At 41.8% G+C, this 18,663-nt stretch overlaps 1 protein-coding gene across 1 annotated transcript; it reads right to left on the bottom strand.

The window, feature by feature from the left end:
- Nucleotides 1–33: 33 nt before the first annotated feature.
- hs3st3l (heparan sulfate (glucosamine) 3-O-sulfotransferase 3-like) lies at nt 34–17,034 on the bottom strand. Its single transcript, XM_069156225.1, has 3 exons — nt 16,214–17,034; nt 3,514–3,743; nt 34–1,700 (listed from the first exon to the last, which is right to left on the bottom strand). Exons 1-3 carry the CDS (start codon nt 16,720–16,722, stop codon nt 1,312–1,314), a joined length of 1,128 nt encoding a protein of 375 aa, XP_069012326.1. The 5' UTR covers nt 16,723–17,034; the 3' UTR covers nt 34–1,311.
- Between the last annotated feature and the right edge of the window lie 1,629 nt (nt 17,035–18,663).

Below are 18,663 nucleotides of genomic sequence, written 5' to 3'. Positions count from 1 at the left end.
TTTCGGATCAAATCTTCAACTCATACACATGCACACATACAGGGAATGTTTTATTAAGCATTTCTGAACTCAATCACCCAAACAATCCAACAGAATGAATAAATTCAAGAATGTCAGGTCATTATTCACATTATTATAGGGACCTCCGGACTCTTAGTATCGCATTACCGAAGCAGTTTGAAGCCCCAGCAACCCTATTACATGTTACATTTGCACAGCAGTTGCAACAACCTTACTCATAAGGGTTCATTAACAACAGCAGACAAGGAGAAAAAGGAACTGTGAGAAAAAATGTCTTTGCTTAAAAATAGTTTTATTTTGTATGCTTTCAAACTAGTGCAAATACATGCAAACTGAAAACAGACAACCCTGTAAGCAGAAGCAAAGACAGCTTCATACATCACGTCCACAGAAATGGTCACTGATACGTCGAACTTCCTCACATTGATTTGACCCAGTTTGTATCGGTTGTCCTCCACTGGTCCCTTTACTTCCTTCAAGGAACAGCACACCCGGCTGGTTCTGCAGTAGGATGCTAACCTAAGCCCAAGCACATTAATGTGCCAAGAGGCAAGTGATCTACACTAGTTCCCCTACATCCATTTATCCACATTCATTATTCAAGAATACAAAACCACTCAGTCAAATCTGAGCTCATACAAAGATTCTCTCGCTCACCCCTCTGCTGCTTGCCACATAAAAGATTCATCCCCCCTTTTTTCTAAAACAATGCTTGGAGGACGATACTCAATATGGATGTGTTGATTGCCCTTAAATTCTTAACCAGTGAGACAGGAGAACAAACAGGTAGAAAAGGAAAGCTCTGGAAATTCAGGAATGTGGAAATGCGTCGGTTCTTGGGTTTCATGTGGAAATGCATCGGTTCTTGGGTTCCTTGCGCTACTACACCCTACTGAGCATTAGGATTTAACAGCAGACCATAGACCTAAAAGCTACACTGTGATTCACTGTTCAACATTTATACAACCGCAACCTATAGCAACCACGGCCTCATGACCGGCTTCGCACAAAAATGCTTTATTTAACCATTTTGACCCAACATTTAAGGTATATAAAATGACATAGCCTTCTTGCTATAAACAAGGTGATTGATTGGGAGAGTTGAAAGTATTGACACTGGGTTTTCATTATTTAGTCTCTGAGATGCTGCACGGCTGCTCAGAAGCAGATCATTGGCTCTCTTTTCTGCCCTCTGAGTTGTTGCATCTGTCCTAATCAGACACCAGATTTGCACAGCCCTCTTAGCAAAGCCGCCCCAACAAAAGCCTTGAGTTCCACACAATCAAAGGTTCACTGCCACCCAAAGTCCTGGCCCGCCATCTGATAGAAGCGCTGGTTGTGAGGTTTGTAGAAATCCCTCAGTTTCTGCATCACCTCCGGGTCGATGGAGGCGTGAGTCCTCCCTTTCGTCTTCCCCAGGCAGTGAGGTTTACTGCTGCCCTCCGGCTTCTTCAGGCAGGGGAAGCCCTTCGTTTTGTTGAAGTAGAAGTGCTTGTCCGTGACAATCCTCTGGAGGCCCAGAAAGTCCTGGACTTTGCCCAGTTCTCCAGCCGGGTCTGAGATGAGCCTCTCCCCGCTGACCAGATGGATCTGAGACCTGGGGAACCAGGCCAGCCAACGCTCCATATGCTGGGCATACAGGCCGATCCACAGCGGGCTCCACAGAGAATCAATCTGACCTACAGACAAAGAAAAAGAAGGTGGAGAAAGGGCACTTCATGATTTGTACAAAATCGTCGTTATTCTTATTGGAATAAATGGCCACTGGCCCACTATCTCTACTGCCGGATCAAACAAGATGAGACTGTCTTTAATCGATGTAGCTAAGCATGAGCAGGTAATCATTAATTGTCCCATGGTTCTTTCTCTTGGGTCTCACACCAATGAACCAAAAACATTACAAAGATGAATACTATTATCTCGTAACAACACTGCAAGTCAAGGCCTTGGTGAGGAAACCCTCGGCTCTCAAAACCATCATGTCGGATGTGGCTGAAATGGGCATGCGTAAAGAAATGCACGGCTTTAACAAGTTCCAAACTGATATGTCCAGACTTCGAGGTTGGAGCAACTCTGAAACATCACGGCTTCTGTGGTGTTCACAGTCAGCAGTGGTGAGTACCAACCAAGAGTGAACCGAGAGTGGTCCGAGGAGGGACAAACCATAAACTGCTGTCAGAGGATGTGCTAGATCAAGTTTGCTCATGCTGGCACCTTCCAGGACTCAAAGGACCTGCTGCTAACGTCTCAGTGCGCGATACCGCTGGACACCTTCTGAGGTCTTGTCCATACCACAGTGAGTTGTGGCTGTTTTGGAGGCACGTGACGGACCAACAGTAGGTTAGGCAGGGGTGGTCACAATGTTTTGGCTCATCAGTGAATCTGAATACTTTTTACATTTTTAAATTAATTATTTGGAGTCTTTTAGAGGTTGTATGGAATTCAAATGGTAAACAACAACAATAAGCTCTAGAGGTGCTGGTAGGTCCATTTCTTTTAACTTTGGTCAGGCGAGCTTCCCTCTGTTGGCCAGTTTTTTTCTGTAAACCAGATATCTCCAACATTCTGCCCTCCGAGAGCTCCTCAATCTACCTGCATTACAGTGATGCTAATCTTCTCATTATGTCAAAAAAAAGCAACATTTACCAAAGATTATGAAATGTTCCGTTGTTTTCACAAAGCTGACCTGCATTATAATTTTATATATATATCTTTATTCATAAGCATTTATAAGCAGCATATAGGCTAATATGTCTAATAAATGGTTTCTAGCGCACTATAATGTAGTTGTAAGCAGACACATGTTTTTAATAAAGTATTTGTTAACACCTATTACTCTTGAACACTCATACATGGAATCTGCTGCATGACCAGATAATGAATGACATTGTTATTACACAGTTGAAATAGTATAAAATATGACATTATTAGAGAGCTTAGATAAAGAAGTTAAAACTGTTGATGAACTGCACTTTATTTTACATTAATAAACCCTTAAATCATCTGCTTACAACTACATTATAGTGTAATATTTATTTGGAATAATCTATTATGTGGTTATCCTACTTATAAATGCTTAATAGGTTGAGTTAGTTCAAAGAGATCAAATTGATGGTTAAGAGAGAGCATAAAGCCGCCATCAAAACAGCTCCAGAAACTTGCTGGTCCAAAAGATTGGAACCACTGACGACAGTGTCTGTGGGCGGGTTAAGGTCTGAGTACAATACACACTTGGTCTAGATGGGGTAGAGTTGATGAGGCGTTCAGGGACACACCATTTCACCATTAAATGATCAAAGCTTTGTAAATAAGAGTAACCCATATTTTAATCAACATATTATATATCGTCTCGGTTGGCCTTATATGTTCGATGTCTTATTGTTAAATGCAAAGACAGTTTATATAACAGCGAAACAAGGTAGGTGAGAAGGTAACAAGGCAGAAATGGCTCCACACCAGCACCGGCCCGGTGGAAGAGAGGTAAGAGCGTACCTGTGGTGCGGTTCTTGAAGGCCAGGCTCTCGAAGGGAGGGATGTCGGGGGTCTTGGAGATGATCTGTGTGTAGTCAGATATGGCTCGGGTCACAGGGTCTCGGACTACCACAATCAGCTTCACATCCTGGGACATGGAATGGACTCGTGCTGGTGTATCCACGGTAACGAAGTAACGAGGCGTCTTCTCCATAACGATTTGTCCGTCCAGGGCTTTGGGCATCATACTTCTGGAAGTACATGAGAACAAACAGGTTAATATATGGAATTTATAGAAATAGGCTGCTGCAGATGGACCTCAATGCGATCTTAGATTCCCATTAGTATGAGGCTGATATGATATGCAGGCAATAGATCATATAAAAGGCAGACAACTAAAAATATATATTTCCACATAGATCAAATCAGTTGCGGAAACGTTTATCACTAAAGTGTCAAGCTCCTCTTCTCTAAACGTAGGACCACAAACTTGATTTTATATAGGATCTACTTAAAATCCCAAATAAAAAAGTTAAATATGATGGAACTGCTATAAAATAAAGCTCAATTTATCTGGAAAACAAACCATATTTCATGAATGCACCATCAAGTGAAAGTATTGGAGGTAGATTGTTTTTCATTTTATAGCATTTTCTCCACAACCTACCATAAAATGGGATATTGAAATGTGTGTAAAAACATAAAATTATCATTTGACAAACCGATATCAATGGTATCAATCTTCTCATCTAAATGCTGGCAAGAAAGTGAATGTATTTTCCAAAAAGATGAACTATTGGCCTTTCAGCCAGGCTTGAAACCTGCACAATTATGAGTAAAGATGCAGAGTTACATTATTTCATGAAGTTAAGGATACACGCAGATATTTGAGTGAAAAATTCTGTAAATAGTGAAGTCATGAAATCTCAGAGCATACAGTGATACCAAGCACACACACACACACACACACACTCAGTCATATGAACACACACTCCATCCGTTACTTTGGCACACACCGTACTCTGACAGTGTGAGCAGTGACAGAGTGTCCGTGCAGCAGATCTCCGTTGATCCAGACAAACACGCCGGTGACAGCAGCGCTACATAAACACAGAAACCTTTCCTTGAATGTGTCTCTCTCTGTTCACCTCCGCGCCAGAAGCCCAGCAGATGGGACTCATTTAGAGATAAATGACTCCAGAGGCCCCGAAGGACCGGCTGGGGACTCGGGGACATCTGCCATCACACCTGCCGCACACCTGACTGACCAAACACTCACAGCCTCAGCGACATGATCTGAGTCAGCATCTTAAAAATGTGGGATTAATAAAGTCTAAAGTCTCAGTCTAAGTATTACTGGAACTACAAATCCTTCATATTTTCTCTCACTGTTTTCAAACGTAGGCTTCATGTTTAGACGTAGCTTTCTTCCTGTTGAATAAACGTATCGGTTTTTATTTTAGAAGTTCATTTTTATATTTAATATTAATATGCTAAATAAAATGAATTGATACTCTTCAGCCATTGCTTTAGTTCACTTATGAATGGTAATTAGTGGTTGTCTAAAATGTCTGAAAGAATACATTCAAAATTTGTAAAAGAAAAGAGCGTTAAAAAAAATGCTACATTGTTACTGTGATTGAATATAATTTGAAGTAAATAAGCAAACAAAGATAAAAACCTGGGATTCTTTGGGTTTATAAAAGTTGGATTTGATCCAAAACTTCCCAAACGATAACAATAAATGTTTGTCCAGAACTTAACTGTTTAATCAATCAAATCCTCTTCAAATATCCATGAAAATCAAACCTTTGGAACCATGACTACAAATGCACTTATTTTCATTTACATATAAAACTGATGACCATTCTTCAATATGATGAAAGTACCGCTGCACATCTCAATATATTGAAGCAACATGAACTTATTTTTCTTGTTTGCTCTTGCTGTTTGTTTGTTTTGACCTCTTGTGAGCAGCTGAGCAGGCTGTAAACAGATATTAAACATATTACAGTTTAAATATTAATTTTCCTTTTTTCTCTGTTTAAGGTTTCTACAAACTCATGGAAAAATAGTTATATCTTCAGCTGCAAACTGTTCCATTATGTTCACCAATTAGTTGCTAACTTGGTCTTTTTGTTGTTTGGTGATGGGCAAATAATGTTCAAAGGGTTTACTGGAGCTTTTTCACTGGAAACAGCTGCTGCTGCATCTGGAAGGTTGACGAGAGCTTTCAGACTGAACCAAAACGGTAGAACAGGCTGTAAAACCAAACCAACCGGCTGAAAGACGCTAAAATGCCCCATAGAGCCATGGAAACCAGAGTTTGGTGATACTGCTGTGTGGGTTTGAGTGGCCCCTTTAACAATACACACTCATCTGATCCATTGTTAAAATGAGACTATTCATAAGTCCAGCTTAAGTGGTTCACTGTCACTATCACCGTGTTACATGATGCTTTTTGTATTTGATTTGGTCGTCCCTCACATTATACCCTCACGTTGTGCCCTTGGTTCTTTTACGCAGTCTCCTCTTTTCAGTATTACAAAACAGAGTCAATAAAAATTGTTCCCGGGGAGTTATAAATGAGACTTTAATAAAAGGAGGATAAACAGAAAGAGACTGGAGGGGACACACTCAGCAGAGGACAGGATGCTCTCACTGTCCTCCAGTATCGGCTCGGGTTTCACATGCGCCTGCAACACAACCTCCTGTCAATACACCCACCTCCTACTCCCCAAACAGGCCCCACTTTCATAAACCGGACAAACACACACACACACACACACACACACACACACACACACACACACACACACACACACACACACACACACACACACACACACACACACACAGACACACAGTGATCTCATTTGATCTGATCAGAGCGAGGCAGTGCTCACCGCCACTTAGCCTGAAGACTTCCCTTTTAACTCCAATACCCTGAGCAGGAGGAGCCGCACAGTCTGTTACACACACACACACACACACACATGCATGGAGGCACGTGTACATGGCCACACACATACACACAGAGACACAAACACACACACACACACACACACACACATACACACACACACACACACATACACAAAGAGACACACACACACACACACTGCAAAACACAAACATACACTCATTATTCACTCATTAGTCAAGCATTTGCTATCATGCTTCTGTTCTCCCAGTGGACCCATTTCTCACAGTCTAGCACACACACACACACATACACGTAGAAAAATACATTTTCAGAAGAACTCAACACACATAAACGCTCTGAAGACATAAAGGGTGGGTGTGGTGGATTTTTACCAGACCCTTTAAAGACTCTTTATTTGTGTGTGTGTGTGTGTGTGTGTGTGTGTGTGTGTGTGTGTGTGTGTGTGTGTGTGTGTGTGTGTGTGTGTGTGTGTGAACATTTGCTGGAGCATTTTAAATGAAAGGGGTGGGTGGCTGATGAAGGAATGATGGGAGTGGATACAAACACGCCTCCATTAGAAGTCTGTCCGTGAATAGCCTCAGAGCCAAGAGCCCCATACCATTACCTTAGCACAAAGAGCTAATTACTGCCCCTAAGAGCCCCATCAAAAGAAAAGATTTATCATAAATATGCTTCTGCTATGAGGTGAGCACAGACGCACTAATTGACAGACAAAATAGCTGTTCGTTTTTCTAATCGCTAAGTATGGCTTTATCCTGGCACAGAAAACTTTGTGATCCGGAGGAAACGTCTGTGACGTTAACTGTGACTTCAGTTTGATTTTATGCCTGAATAAATGAAGACTGGAGGTTTAGTTATGCAACATTTTCTCAGAATCAGACACACTACAGCTTCTGTGTTGTTTAATAATTACTCCCTTGGGGGTGTAATAGTTTTGTGTTCACGGAGAGGATGTTCAACATTCAAAAAAATTGCTGAATTACAAGCAGGTAAATCATTTTTTTAAATATGATTTACACTGCGAAGGACTTCCTGCCAGTGTGGCATATACTGCATATACTGCATATACTGCATATACTGTATATTTTTGGTTTGTAACATTGTAACAAGTAAAAAGCAACTCATCAGCTTCTCACATTTTCCTACATTATTTGTCGATGTTGTAACTTATACTTCCCATTACAAAAATAAACAGTAATTTAAAAAAAGGTAAAGTTAATTGTTTATAACTACAAGATAATATATGTTTTTTTACTTCTTCACTTGATTTAAAAAAAAAATTACTCGAGATGTTAATGATGTAAAACTAAACTAATTTCAGTACCATTAATGTTCACCCTGAGAAATACATTTCCATAAATTCACTGGGGAAATACAGACAAAAATACAGTTTGGAAGTTGCCTGAGAATCATGTCACATCTCCTCAGTATTAAAGTAATCCAGTGATAGTTTTCTGTACATCCATGAATACATCACCAACAGGAATTGTTAGTAGCTAATTTGGCAAACTTCTGTTGGCACCAGGTCCATGAATGATTGAAGGGTGTAGCTCTCCTCACAGCTTTCACTTCCCAAAAAGGCCTATAAACATGTTTCCATCTGATTGGTCACGATGTCTTCCTCCATTTCCACACACAGACTGTAAATAAACATGGAAAACATGAACATGGATGGTGCAGTTTAGGTCATAAACACAAAACATAAAATCATATTGCGATAAATTTGTTACTATAAAAAGAATGCATGTTTGTGTTTTGAAGTAAATAAAATCGATTTGTGAGTTTATGCTAATCTTTATCTTGTAAACTAAGAGCACAGCCAATCTACGGGAAAAATGCAGTTGATATGTCGCTAGCTGGCTAGCGAGACAAATAGCAACTGCAAATTATTTTTTATTAAATAAATGATGAGAGTCAATCCACTACAGTCCATGGAAGCCGAGTTTGTGGAGTGTGTCATCAGAAGTGGGCTGAGCCTCGCGACCACGTCTCCACCTCAGACACGACTGCAGAGATGACGTCAATGGCTTCACGAAACATTTTGGCTTCACGTTTGAACAGTGGGAGGAAACGGTGACGCCTCACCCGACTTTATCTACAGTTCTATAGATCCAGTCTGTATATCCAGTGTTTCCACACAAGAGCCAAAGTGAAAACTGACCTGAATAGTAGAGTGACATGAAGAAGACTCATCTTATTTGCTAGTGAGTTAGATACAGGAAGCCACAATCTGCATCTAACCCATCCACGAGAAGTGAAAACACACACACACACACACACACACACACACACACACACACACACACACACACACACACACACACACACAGAGAGAGAGAGACAGAGCAGTAGGCGACCTGAGGAGCAGTTGGAGGTTAGGTGCATTGCTCAAGAGCACATTGGCCTTGAATGTTTTGAAAGGACTCAAACTGGCAACCCTATAGTCCACAGCACTGCAACTAAACTTCCAGGTCACAGCTGCCCCAGAAAAAACATAAATTATGCAGTCAAGATTCACAAATTTGGGGAATTCACAGGAGTCAGCACAACCAGAGTTCACTGGCTGAGTGTCACCACAGTGATCCACCTTCTTGATCACAGTACCTCCCCTCCCAGGTGAGTAAATAACCCCCCATCATGGCTGAGAGACCACAGTACTGTCTGTTGGTAGAAGCAAGACATGATCCACAGTTTCCCAAATCAAAGTCACTTGTTTATAAAGTGAAATTGCTTCTCAAATATGTTTTTTAACAGTAGTTGTATAACAAATGTCCCTCTACTTCCACCTTTGCTATTTAAGAGGTCAGCCAGTCAGTGAGAAGCTGCTCCTTGTGCCACAGCAGTGACTCCTACTGGACGGTTCGATTGCCTAAACAGTAACCTCCCATGTGTTCGACCCAAACACTGGCAGGTGAATGGACCCGGCTGGAGACACCATGTGTGACAGAGGAAATCCCCCTCCAAAAAAAAGATAGCAAGAATTAATTGGCAGTTTAAAAGCCCTGTTTTAGCTCCATCCTTACACTGCTCATTTACTACTGAGTGTGAGATCAAACGTCCAGGATGATGAACACAGGGATTATCCAGCGGCTTATAATAAGCTTCTGTTTGGCTTTGAGGAACCTCTTTTTGTCATCCATTTTCCAATATTTCAGCGCACCTCCCTGGTGAATTACCTCAGGCCAGTCAAGGCCACTGGCTATTGATCCTGTGGGGGCTTAGGGTAACTACGTGTAGGAGGGTGTGGACGGAGTACAACCAGGAACAGTAGGGATTACATGTATTGGGATGAGTGCGATTTGATGTGGTGTACGAGGCGAGGCGATGGACTGAGAATGGTAATGCAGCACTGGGCCTCAGCTGAGACCAAGAGTGGCAGGTGGAGACTGGGGGAGCCAGGACCCTCTGGAGCCCCATCAGTAGCATGCTGTGTCATGTGATGTGTGTTGTGCTAATGTGTGTGTGTGTGTGTGTGTGTGTGTGTGTGTGTGTGTGTGTGTGTGTGTGTGTGTGTGTGTGAGTGTGTGTGTGTGATTAAATAGGAAACAATTGCAATGTCCATCACAAATACAGCAGGAAATATGCATCAAAGAATCGGAGGATTTGAGGGTGTGGTGGATCAAAGATGTAAAATCTGGTCGGTTCATCTTTGATGTTCGATCCAAGGAGAAAACAATAGCCAATCAAAGAACAGCAGCATATTGGCTGTGTTCATTATACACACCTGGCTGCTTATTTATGAGTCAAATATGAGATTTGGGTGTGTATTTGTGTGTTCGCACGTATGCATGAGTGTGTTATTGGGGGGCCGCTCATCCATTTCCTCTGAATGGGGGACCATTAAGGGGTCGGGTCCATTGTGGTTGTGCCCTGTCCACTTCCAGGAGACATCCATCATAGAGGGGGGCTCCTGACCCCCCCATCCCCCAACCTCCACCCCCTCCGCCTCTGCTTTCCACGCCCCAGGAGAGGGCCCTAATGAGGGCTAGATTGCCCCACCCGTCTGGGCCTTATGTTGATCACCTCCAGTACAGTATTGGGACAGGACGGACCACACCTGAACCCCAGCCTGAACACAGCAAACAAAACCCAACACGGCTGCCACAACTAATTCTGTTCCTGTAGCTTCAACTACTTCACACCTCGGTGTGATGTTTCAGTGCCAACACAAGTCCAAAATACAAAAAGTATCAAATCCGATTCATCAGAAAATCCACTTTTCGTGTTCACTGCTAATTCCCGCCCACTAAATCCCGCTGAACATCAAATGTTTTGGCAACCATTCTTCTGCGATTTGCATGGCAATTATATTCCATTGTACAAACACAAAAACACAAGTAGCACCATGTGCTGTGTCATCGGTGGGACAAAGCCGTCAATGTATGGCTATGAATTTAAAAGCCTCCCTTAACGAGTTCAATATGAATTGCAAATGAACGGGTGCCATCGGAGCAGCTGACTCTGAAAAGACGGAGTAATTTCAGTCCTCCTTTCTCATCCTTCTACGTCCTGAGAGAAAGGGCGTCACAAAATTAATTCAAACAAACTAAGGCCCTATGAGATTGTTATTATTAGAGATTAGAGAAAACACTTTTGATTATTTTGAAAAAAACAAACTATTTCATAAAACCATCCAAACACGGAGCGATGTGGGACCCTCGCCTACACATTCATGAAGGTGGCAGCTTGGGAACACCTCTCCCTGCAACTGGATTATAAAGCTCTTCAATTTGATTAAACTCAAAAGAAAGTAGTTCCAACATAAACAGAAAGACAATGAAACAGAGACATAACACACCAAAACCAACAAAAAGCATGTAAATCTGAACCAAACTCAGAGATAATTAAGTAAGCTTCTTTTTTTTCTTTTTTTTAAGTGCTACAGTGTCGAGCTGAATCTGCACTAAAACATGAGTTTAGAATTATTTCACCTGACACGGCGCTCATCGTTACCTTACTACATATTTTGTGGTATTACAGGTAATTAGAAAAATATTCTTTGGGGTCTGGGACACCCACAAGGTGGGAGCCAAGGTAACTAGTATACAGTATATCGAAGATTAAGTTAGAGTGGCGCTTAGCAGTGAAGTCTTGTTCTTTATTCAGTTTCGGGAAGTTTACATGGCACTGAACTTGAGTTCAATAGCGCTACGTTAGTTAGCATTAACTCGTCAATTATTTGTCATCCTTTTCCTCAGTATTCGACCATAATAACACACATGTAGCCGTCATGTGGATGCTGTTTTTTTAAAGCCTTTTTACAAGCTTCTTCTTTTAAAACCAGTTATAGGGAAACATGTCACCTGGAGACGTGAGTTTTCAACTGATTTGCAGAGTTTTACGTTGGCATAAACTCATATCTGCCTCCAAACACAAAGCTCTTGGCTGCTTCTCTTGCAGAGAGTCGGGCTGTCTATGATTTTTTTCCTTTTTTGTGAAATCATCACTTCTTGGAAATCACTGAGGAAGCAACCTCTCAGGTTAAAGCTGTGCCAGTAACTCAGAGTCAATAATATATTGATAAATCTCGCTGTACCTCAAGAACAAAATACTACCAGCCCTGCTGTCTGGAGGACAAAACGGTCTCCAGACTGTGACAGACCCTGAAGAAGTCCGCCTTTTTATACACACACACACACACACACACACACACACACAAGGCCGGCTCTAATGACAGTCCCCGGGGTTGAACCAAAGGTCAGCAGAGATGTGTGAGGTTGCGGTAACACTGACTTTACCCTTTAACCTCGAGCTCACCCGAGCCTTATCTCTGCTCCCTCTATTTTATCGCCCCTTTTTTCACCACTCGCCTGTCATGCCATCTTTCACCCCGAAAGCATCATGAGTGAGTTGTGAATTTCCAGCTGAGTAATTTTAATGGATTCCTCTGGAGCTGGAGAGAAAAAGCTGTGTGTAACATGACCCCCTGTGTGTGTGTGTGTGTGTGTGTGTGTGTGTGTGTGTGTGTGTGTGTGTGTGTGTGTGGAGGGGGTGGGGGGGGTTATGCCAATGTAGGATAAAGCTTCCTGCTAATTGTAACAGAAGCCGAGCTGACCAAAGCTAACCGCTCTAATGCTGGAGTCAACCCAAGGTCAGAGCGAGGAGATAGCACTATCGATCCCAGGCAGCACAGTGAGGAGGAAACTTCCAGCCCATCTCGGGGCTCATCGCAGCGCTCTCTCAGATCCAATCTCCGGTCCAAACACCATTAGTGGAGCTTTGTCAGGAGCTCTGATCTCCCTTGCCCCTTACTATCAAATACAAGAATGATTCTAAGGAAGATACATTATATCTCATCTTCTTTAATAGTCCATTATACGGTCGGAAAGGAAAAGTAGCTACATGGAAATGTCATGTTGACCGAGTCAGCACTACAGATGAGCGTCCTTGTGCTGTGTAATGGGAAAAGGGCACTATGGTATGATTCTGGTTTATTACATAATTCATAAGTGTAATATTGACATTGTACCCATCAGTGTTACATTACTTTGTATATTGTACGATTGATAACTACAGATTACTAATTACCCTGATAAAAATGGTATAATTAATTTTAATGACTCCATCAAAGTAATGTAATTTATTACATGTGTTAGATTTCGTTTACTTTTCTATTAAATGTTTTAAATTGGGCTGAAAAGTCCTGAAAAGTAAATGTAACAGAGGTCATAAACCTCACAACAACTAAACGCTGATTGCTGTCAAACTTTTATTGAAAGTTCTTCACTATAACTTGAATTAAGATCAAAATGTTTTGATTTTAAAGCACAACCACTAAAACAAATCATGAGGATGTAGATCACAAGCGACGAAAGTAAAGGAAAGATGTTCCCATAACTTTAATCCAAATCTGTATTCAGGTCAACTTCACTGTTACAGAAAAAACACATGAACTTCACCTGTCCAAAAAACTCATGTGATCACATGCGGGATAGAAAACATGTGATTTTGCACATGGCAATCGTAGTTTTGGAAATGTTTTATGTTTAAGCCTTTCCACATATTTTATCCATGTTATCACGTGGTAAACAGGGTAAATTCATGTTGTATTTTTCTGCAAGTGCTGAGTCATGAGTTGGATACTGGTCACAGTTTTTTGACACTGGCTCTTAAGGGACTCTTTTGAAATATCTTTTTGTCTTTTCTGACAACATTGCTGTGGTTGCTTAGCGCACACAATGATTTGATTGACAGATGAGAGGCGGAGCAAATTCAAAGAAGAGAACCAATCAAAAACAAGGCTCCAAATTTGAGCACATACTGCCAGATGAATGGAGCATGTCTGGATGTAAACAGAAGGCAAAACAATGGAAAGCAGCAGAATGAATGTTATATTCTATATACGCTTTTTAAAAAGATGTAACCCCTTTGTAATTAGCAGCATTTTGAATGCTAATTTATATTTAACTACACATTTTTTCTCAGTAACTATAATTGATTATAATTACATTTATTTTGTAATTTATTGAAGAAATTGTGTTACATGTATCTAGTTCCTCCCCTGGAACTTATGCATCTTATTACTGAAATCTGGAAATGTTGCATGAAATACGAGCATTCAGACAAGCTCGCAGGTTAGTTAAACTTAACTGGAAACCAAATTGAAGGCAAACACTAAAATGATTACCCAACCTGTTTGTTGTAAACGTCCATCATAGTTTAAAGACTCTTTTCAAGCCGCTGCAAAGACGCACGGGTCAAAAGACAGACAAAAATCTTCAGTGGACTATTTTTCATTAAACACACTTCCAAAAGCTGTGATTCATACTGTAAGTAAAATTAAGGATAAATAAAGACTTGTTGTAAGCTAACCTCTCTCAAAAATATGGCATTATCGTCATGAATATTTCTGAAAGCAATAAATTGAATCAGATTTAATGAAAGAGATTTAAGAACCCTGTTACACTGACTTTCCAATTTCTGTATGATAAAAACTTTCCTTCAAACTTTTTCATGTGTGACTTTCACAGAAGAAAAAATACATATTTTACTGAAACGTGTATGTTGTAACTTTCAGACAACATCAGCATCAGGTCAGGAAGCATGTTGAAACAGTTTGTAAAGAGTTTACCATCATAGTTTACTCTCTGGTTCCAATCTGACTTGTCATACTGTTTTTTTTCCTTCTCTGTAAAACGGATTAGTAATCTGATTCAACTGTGTATGAATGTTGTGCCTCGTCTAGACTTATGTTTGTTTATTCCCAGACCTCAGCTATTACTTTGGTAATTTAATCATAAAGGATAAAAAAAAAAAAAAAAAAAAAAATAAAAAATGTAATGTAATAAACTGTAATTCTATTCGTAAAAACATCCTCGGAATTGTTAACGAATTTTCTTACAAGCACAAAAAACTAAAATAATTTTGCAACTTTTTTTTCCAAACATCAGAGACATGTCCTTTGTCGGTCTGTATAATCTGGGTGTGTGCTGTTTGTTATGAAGTGGTGTGAACACATCATTAACTCCCAGCCTAAAGTGACCTGGAGTCAGAGGTCAATTGACAGCGCTGACAGTGATGTCAAGTAAGGCGACATGCAGCGAGGCCCATATGGCCTGCAGGGAATATGTGACAATCTGGTGTCACGTCCACACACACACACACACACACACACACACACACACACAAAGCAGATGTGAGGAAACAGTGGTTCTCCCAGTACTCCCAGATTTTCAGAATATTCTGTGTTTACATCCCACAGCTGTGGCGTGGTGCTGTTTTTTCTGTCAGTGCGTGTGCTCCCATCAGTGTAAAAACATCAGCCAGGACTTTCATCCTCTCACTTTATCTCTGTCATAGGTTAAATTGTCTGCTGACATGCCAAACACGCTACCAGAGCTGAGCCAATGCCACTAGTGAGCCCCTGTAATATACTGTAAGCTGGTTAGCAGCACACCACAGATTTGGATGTGTTTTAAATCTGTCATATTTGGAGCAGTTTGTGCTTCTATAGGTGCATGCGCTTACTGTATGCAGAATGAAGCCCAGAAATCTGCAACCCTGCGTGATCTGAGAAACCTCTCCTCACAAATTATCATCAAAAAGCTGTAAGTAACCTCAATTAGAAGTGGTTCCCCTCAGCCTCACTCATGTGCTGTGTTCGGAGTATTTCCAAGTTTTCATGGAACAGGCCGACAACAGAGCCACATGACAACAGTAACATCTGGTTCCGGCTCCAGAGATGATTACTCTGCTGCTCTGTGAGAACTCATCATATGAGGCCTCGCTCTCTCCACTCTACAGACACACACACACACACACATATGCATGCACACGCACACCCACACACACACACCACTTATAGCAAGCACTGGAGGCACACGCATGTACACATGCACAGATTGGCATAGCCAGATGGCTGAGCCTCTTTGACTGTCACTTAACCCTCCACAGAATAGCTGTGGATATGTTTGGGTATGCAAACAACAAAAAGAGATTGGTTTCTTCAAAAGGAAGCTGGAGGTTCCTAATTAGGTTCCTCTCCGATGTACATGCAATGTAAAAACTCACTACTTGTACAAAGTTTACTAATAAAATGACAAGAGTCACTAATCACTAATGTATTAGTGGAGTGCTGAAAGGCGAAAAAAACTGCAATAGGAATGAGAAAATCGTCTCCTTTTTACCCAGAAATTGCACATTTCTGCTTAAATAAGATATATTCCAGTCAATGAAGTTTGTAAAAAGAAAAATAAAATAGCAATCATGTATGAACACTCAGTAGTAAATTAAGTGACTGCGTGGGGATGGATTCCTTGCGTAAAGTGTGCGTACCTGTACCAGTCCAATCCCCGCGCATAATGCCTGTCAAAAAAGTGCGGTTCGGAACCCAGCGCGCGGATGTCCGGGTGGAGCCGCAGAAACTCCAACAGAGCCCTGGTGCCTCCCTTTTTGACCCCTATGATCAGAGCCTGGGGTAACCTCCGGGTGGCTGTCCACTCTTTCCCCGAGCTGTTCGCCTCCAGCCCGGGATGACCGCTGCTGAACGCGCCTTCTCCAGCCGCGGTGGCAGCCTCCTTGGCAACCCTGGTTTCGTTTCTCTCGTACGGCCATCCCGACCCGGACACGAGAAATTCGCTCGTGGGTGACTTGATTTCAGAGTTTTCTGTCAATTCCGACTCGCAGCATCCAGTGAGGAGATAGACCAGGGAGAAACAGAGGATGCTCAGAGAGGACGCGATGGTGAGCCGGTGGAAGATCCGCCGCAGGTCCACACTTGGGTGGTGGTGGTGATGATGATGGTTGTAGTGGTGGTGGTGGTGGTGGTGGTGAAAAGCTGCCATCCCTCAGAGATCCACGCGAGATGAGGGGCCATTCTACCACAAGTTCAGCTCACATCCTAACGCCGTGAACATGCCGCTAACTCTTGGAGAGTCTCCGTCAGTGCGCTGCGCGGCTCGCTCCTTCCTTCATGTTGCGCGTCCGGAGCGCATTGAGCACTCCCGCCCCAAACCAGCTAACTAATCAGCCTCAAATCAGTACAAGTAGTTTTTGCGTGACATCCAGTGTGTGCCCCCACTTACTCGGCCATCCTGGCAACGTGGGGAGAAGAATAAAGCTCTAATATCCGAGCAGCGCGGCTGCGGGGATCTCTCTCTCTCTCTCTCTCTCTCTCTTCACTCCACGGGATTACTCTGCGTCTCTCCACCAAGGCTCACGGTGATTCGCATACAGGGATCTCTCTCTCTCTCTCTCTCTCTCTCTCTCTCTCTCTCTCTCTCTCTCTCTCTCAGTTTTTCACCTCAGATACCTTTGATTGCTGGGTCATGGCCGGAGGCACTTTAATTCCAGTGGTATATTTATTGGGGGAACCTGGGAAATAATGTGCAATAAGTGCACAAACCACTGCTGTTATCACTCTAATCTGATGTGATTGACTGATTTAGATTCTTCAATATATCATGCAGGATCCTCTGCAACTTCGTGCCACATTACAACCCATGTAATACTATTATTTCTACGACACAATCACTTGTAGTAAAGAAAGGCTCCGATTATTGTCTCGATATAAACAAGTGTGGTGCCATTTGGATTTGGGTTTATCACTCTGCTGACACTGTACTTTATGACCTATTGCGTAATTGGCTTAGAGGTTAGACAGTTTTAGACTATATAGTGCAGCTGCCAATAGTCGACTGATCCTGATCCCAAAAGACAATCTGAAGCCACATTCAGTAATCATTCAGACATTTCTCAGACATAATCGACATTTATTCTGTTTGATTTCTTAATTTTTCATTAGAAATATTAAATTCTTAATCAAATGACAAACCAATAAAGAAACAATTGATTTTGATCCAAGAAGAGGCTTCTTCATCACAAGTGGACGCTTCATCACTTACATTATCAGCGCAGTATGTGTTGTGTTGCTGTTTCCTGTTAGGGAGCTCGGCAATGTTAGCTTTTATTACTGCAGAGTGCGAAGCTAAGGTACGGGTAATAGCTCATAGGAGACTCATTAGTTCCCCCTCCCAACCACGCGTGCATGAGCGGACGCGTGCGCACATACACACACATTCACCCCCAACACACTTACAAATACGCACATACTTGATGTTCCATTTGGCTTACCCCTGTCATTATCCCCCAGCAGATGTGACCCGTGCCATTAAACCACTGCATTGTCCTGCAATAACTAAAGAGATCCGCCATCTATTTAAACAACAGCAGAAAACTTTGTTTATTTGGCTGCTGTTTCTTCTTTTTAAAATAGAGACAGAAAACAACTGGTCGCTAAATAAAATGTTAACACTTCTGGTAAATGATGATACCGTTTATTTTATGACTTATAACTTGGTACTTTCCATCTGGAAGTAAGTGAAAAGGGATGTAATTTATTTTAGTTTGATACAATAAAGTCCTAATAGTCCCTTTATCATTATTCTGTTTCCTGTTTAACACTTTATTAACCAGCTGCCATCAGACCAGGGAAATTAATTCCTCAGAAAACCAAGAGACTTCAAATCCTCTGAATGTCTTGATACACAAGTGCAGCTGAGGATGTTAAAAAAAATATAGAATACAACATTTACTTTATTGTCATTAAGAGAGACAGAGGGAAGGAAAAACTCCCTTTTAACAGGAAGGAACCTCCGACAGAACCATGGTCAGAAGTGGACAGCCATCTGCCTCGACCAGTTGGAGGGGAGGGAAGAGAAGAGAGAGAAAAGGACAGCATAGAGATCCAATACATGAACTGTTGGTGGGGCTGACAATTGCAGAGC

This window comes from Embiotoca jacksoni, unplaced genomic scaffold, assembly GCF_022577435.1.
Source record: "Embiotoca jacksoni isolate LCO1_2020_lvr unplaced genomic scaffold, fEmbJac1.0.p SCAF_20, whole genome shotgun sequence".
NCBI classification, from domain to species: domain Eukaryota; kingdom Metazoa; phylum Chordata; class Actinopteri; family Embiotocidae; genus Embiotoca; species Embiotoca jacksoni.
The sequence above is the reverse complement of the archived record's forward strand: the minus strand, read 5'-3'. Positions and strand labels throughout refer to the sequence as shown.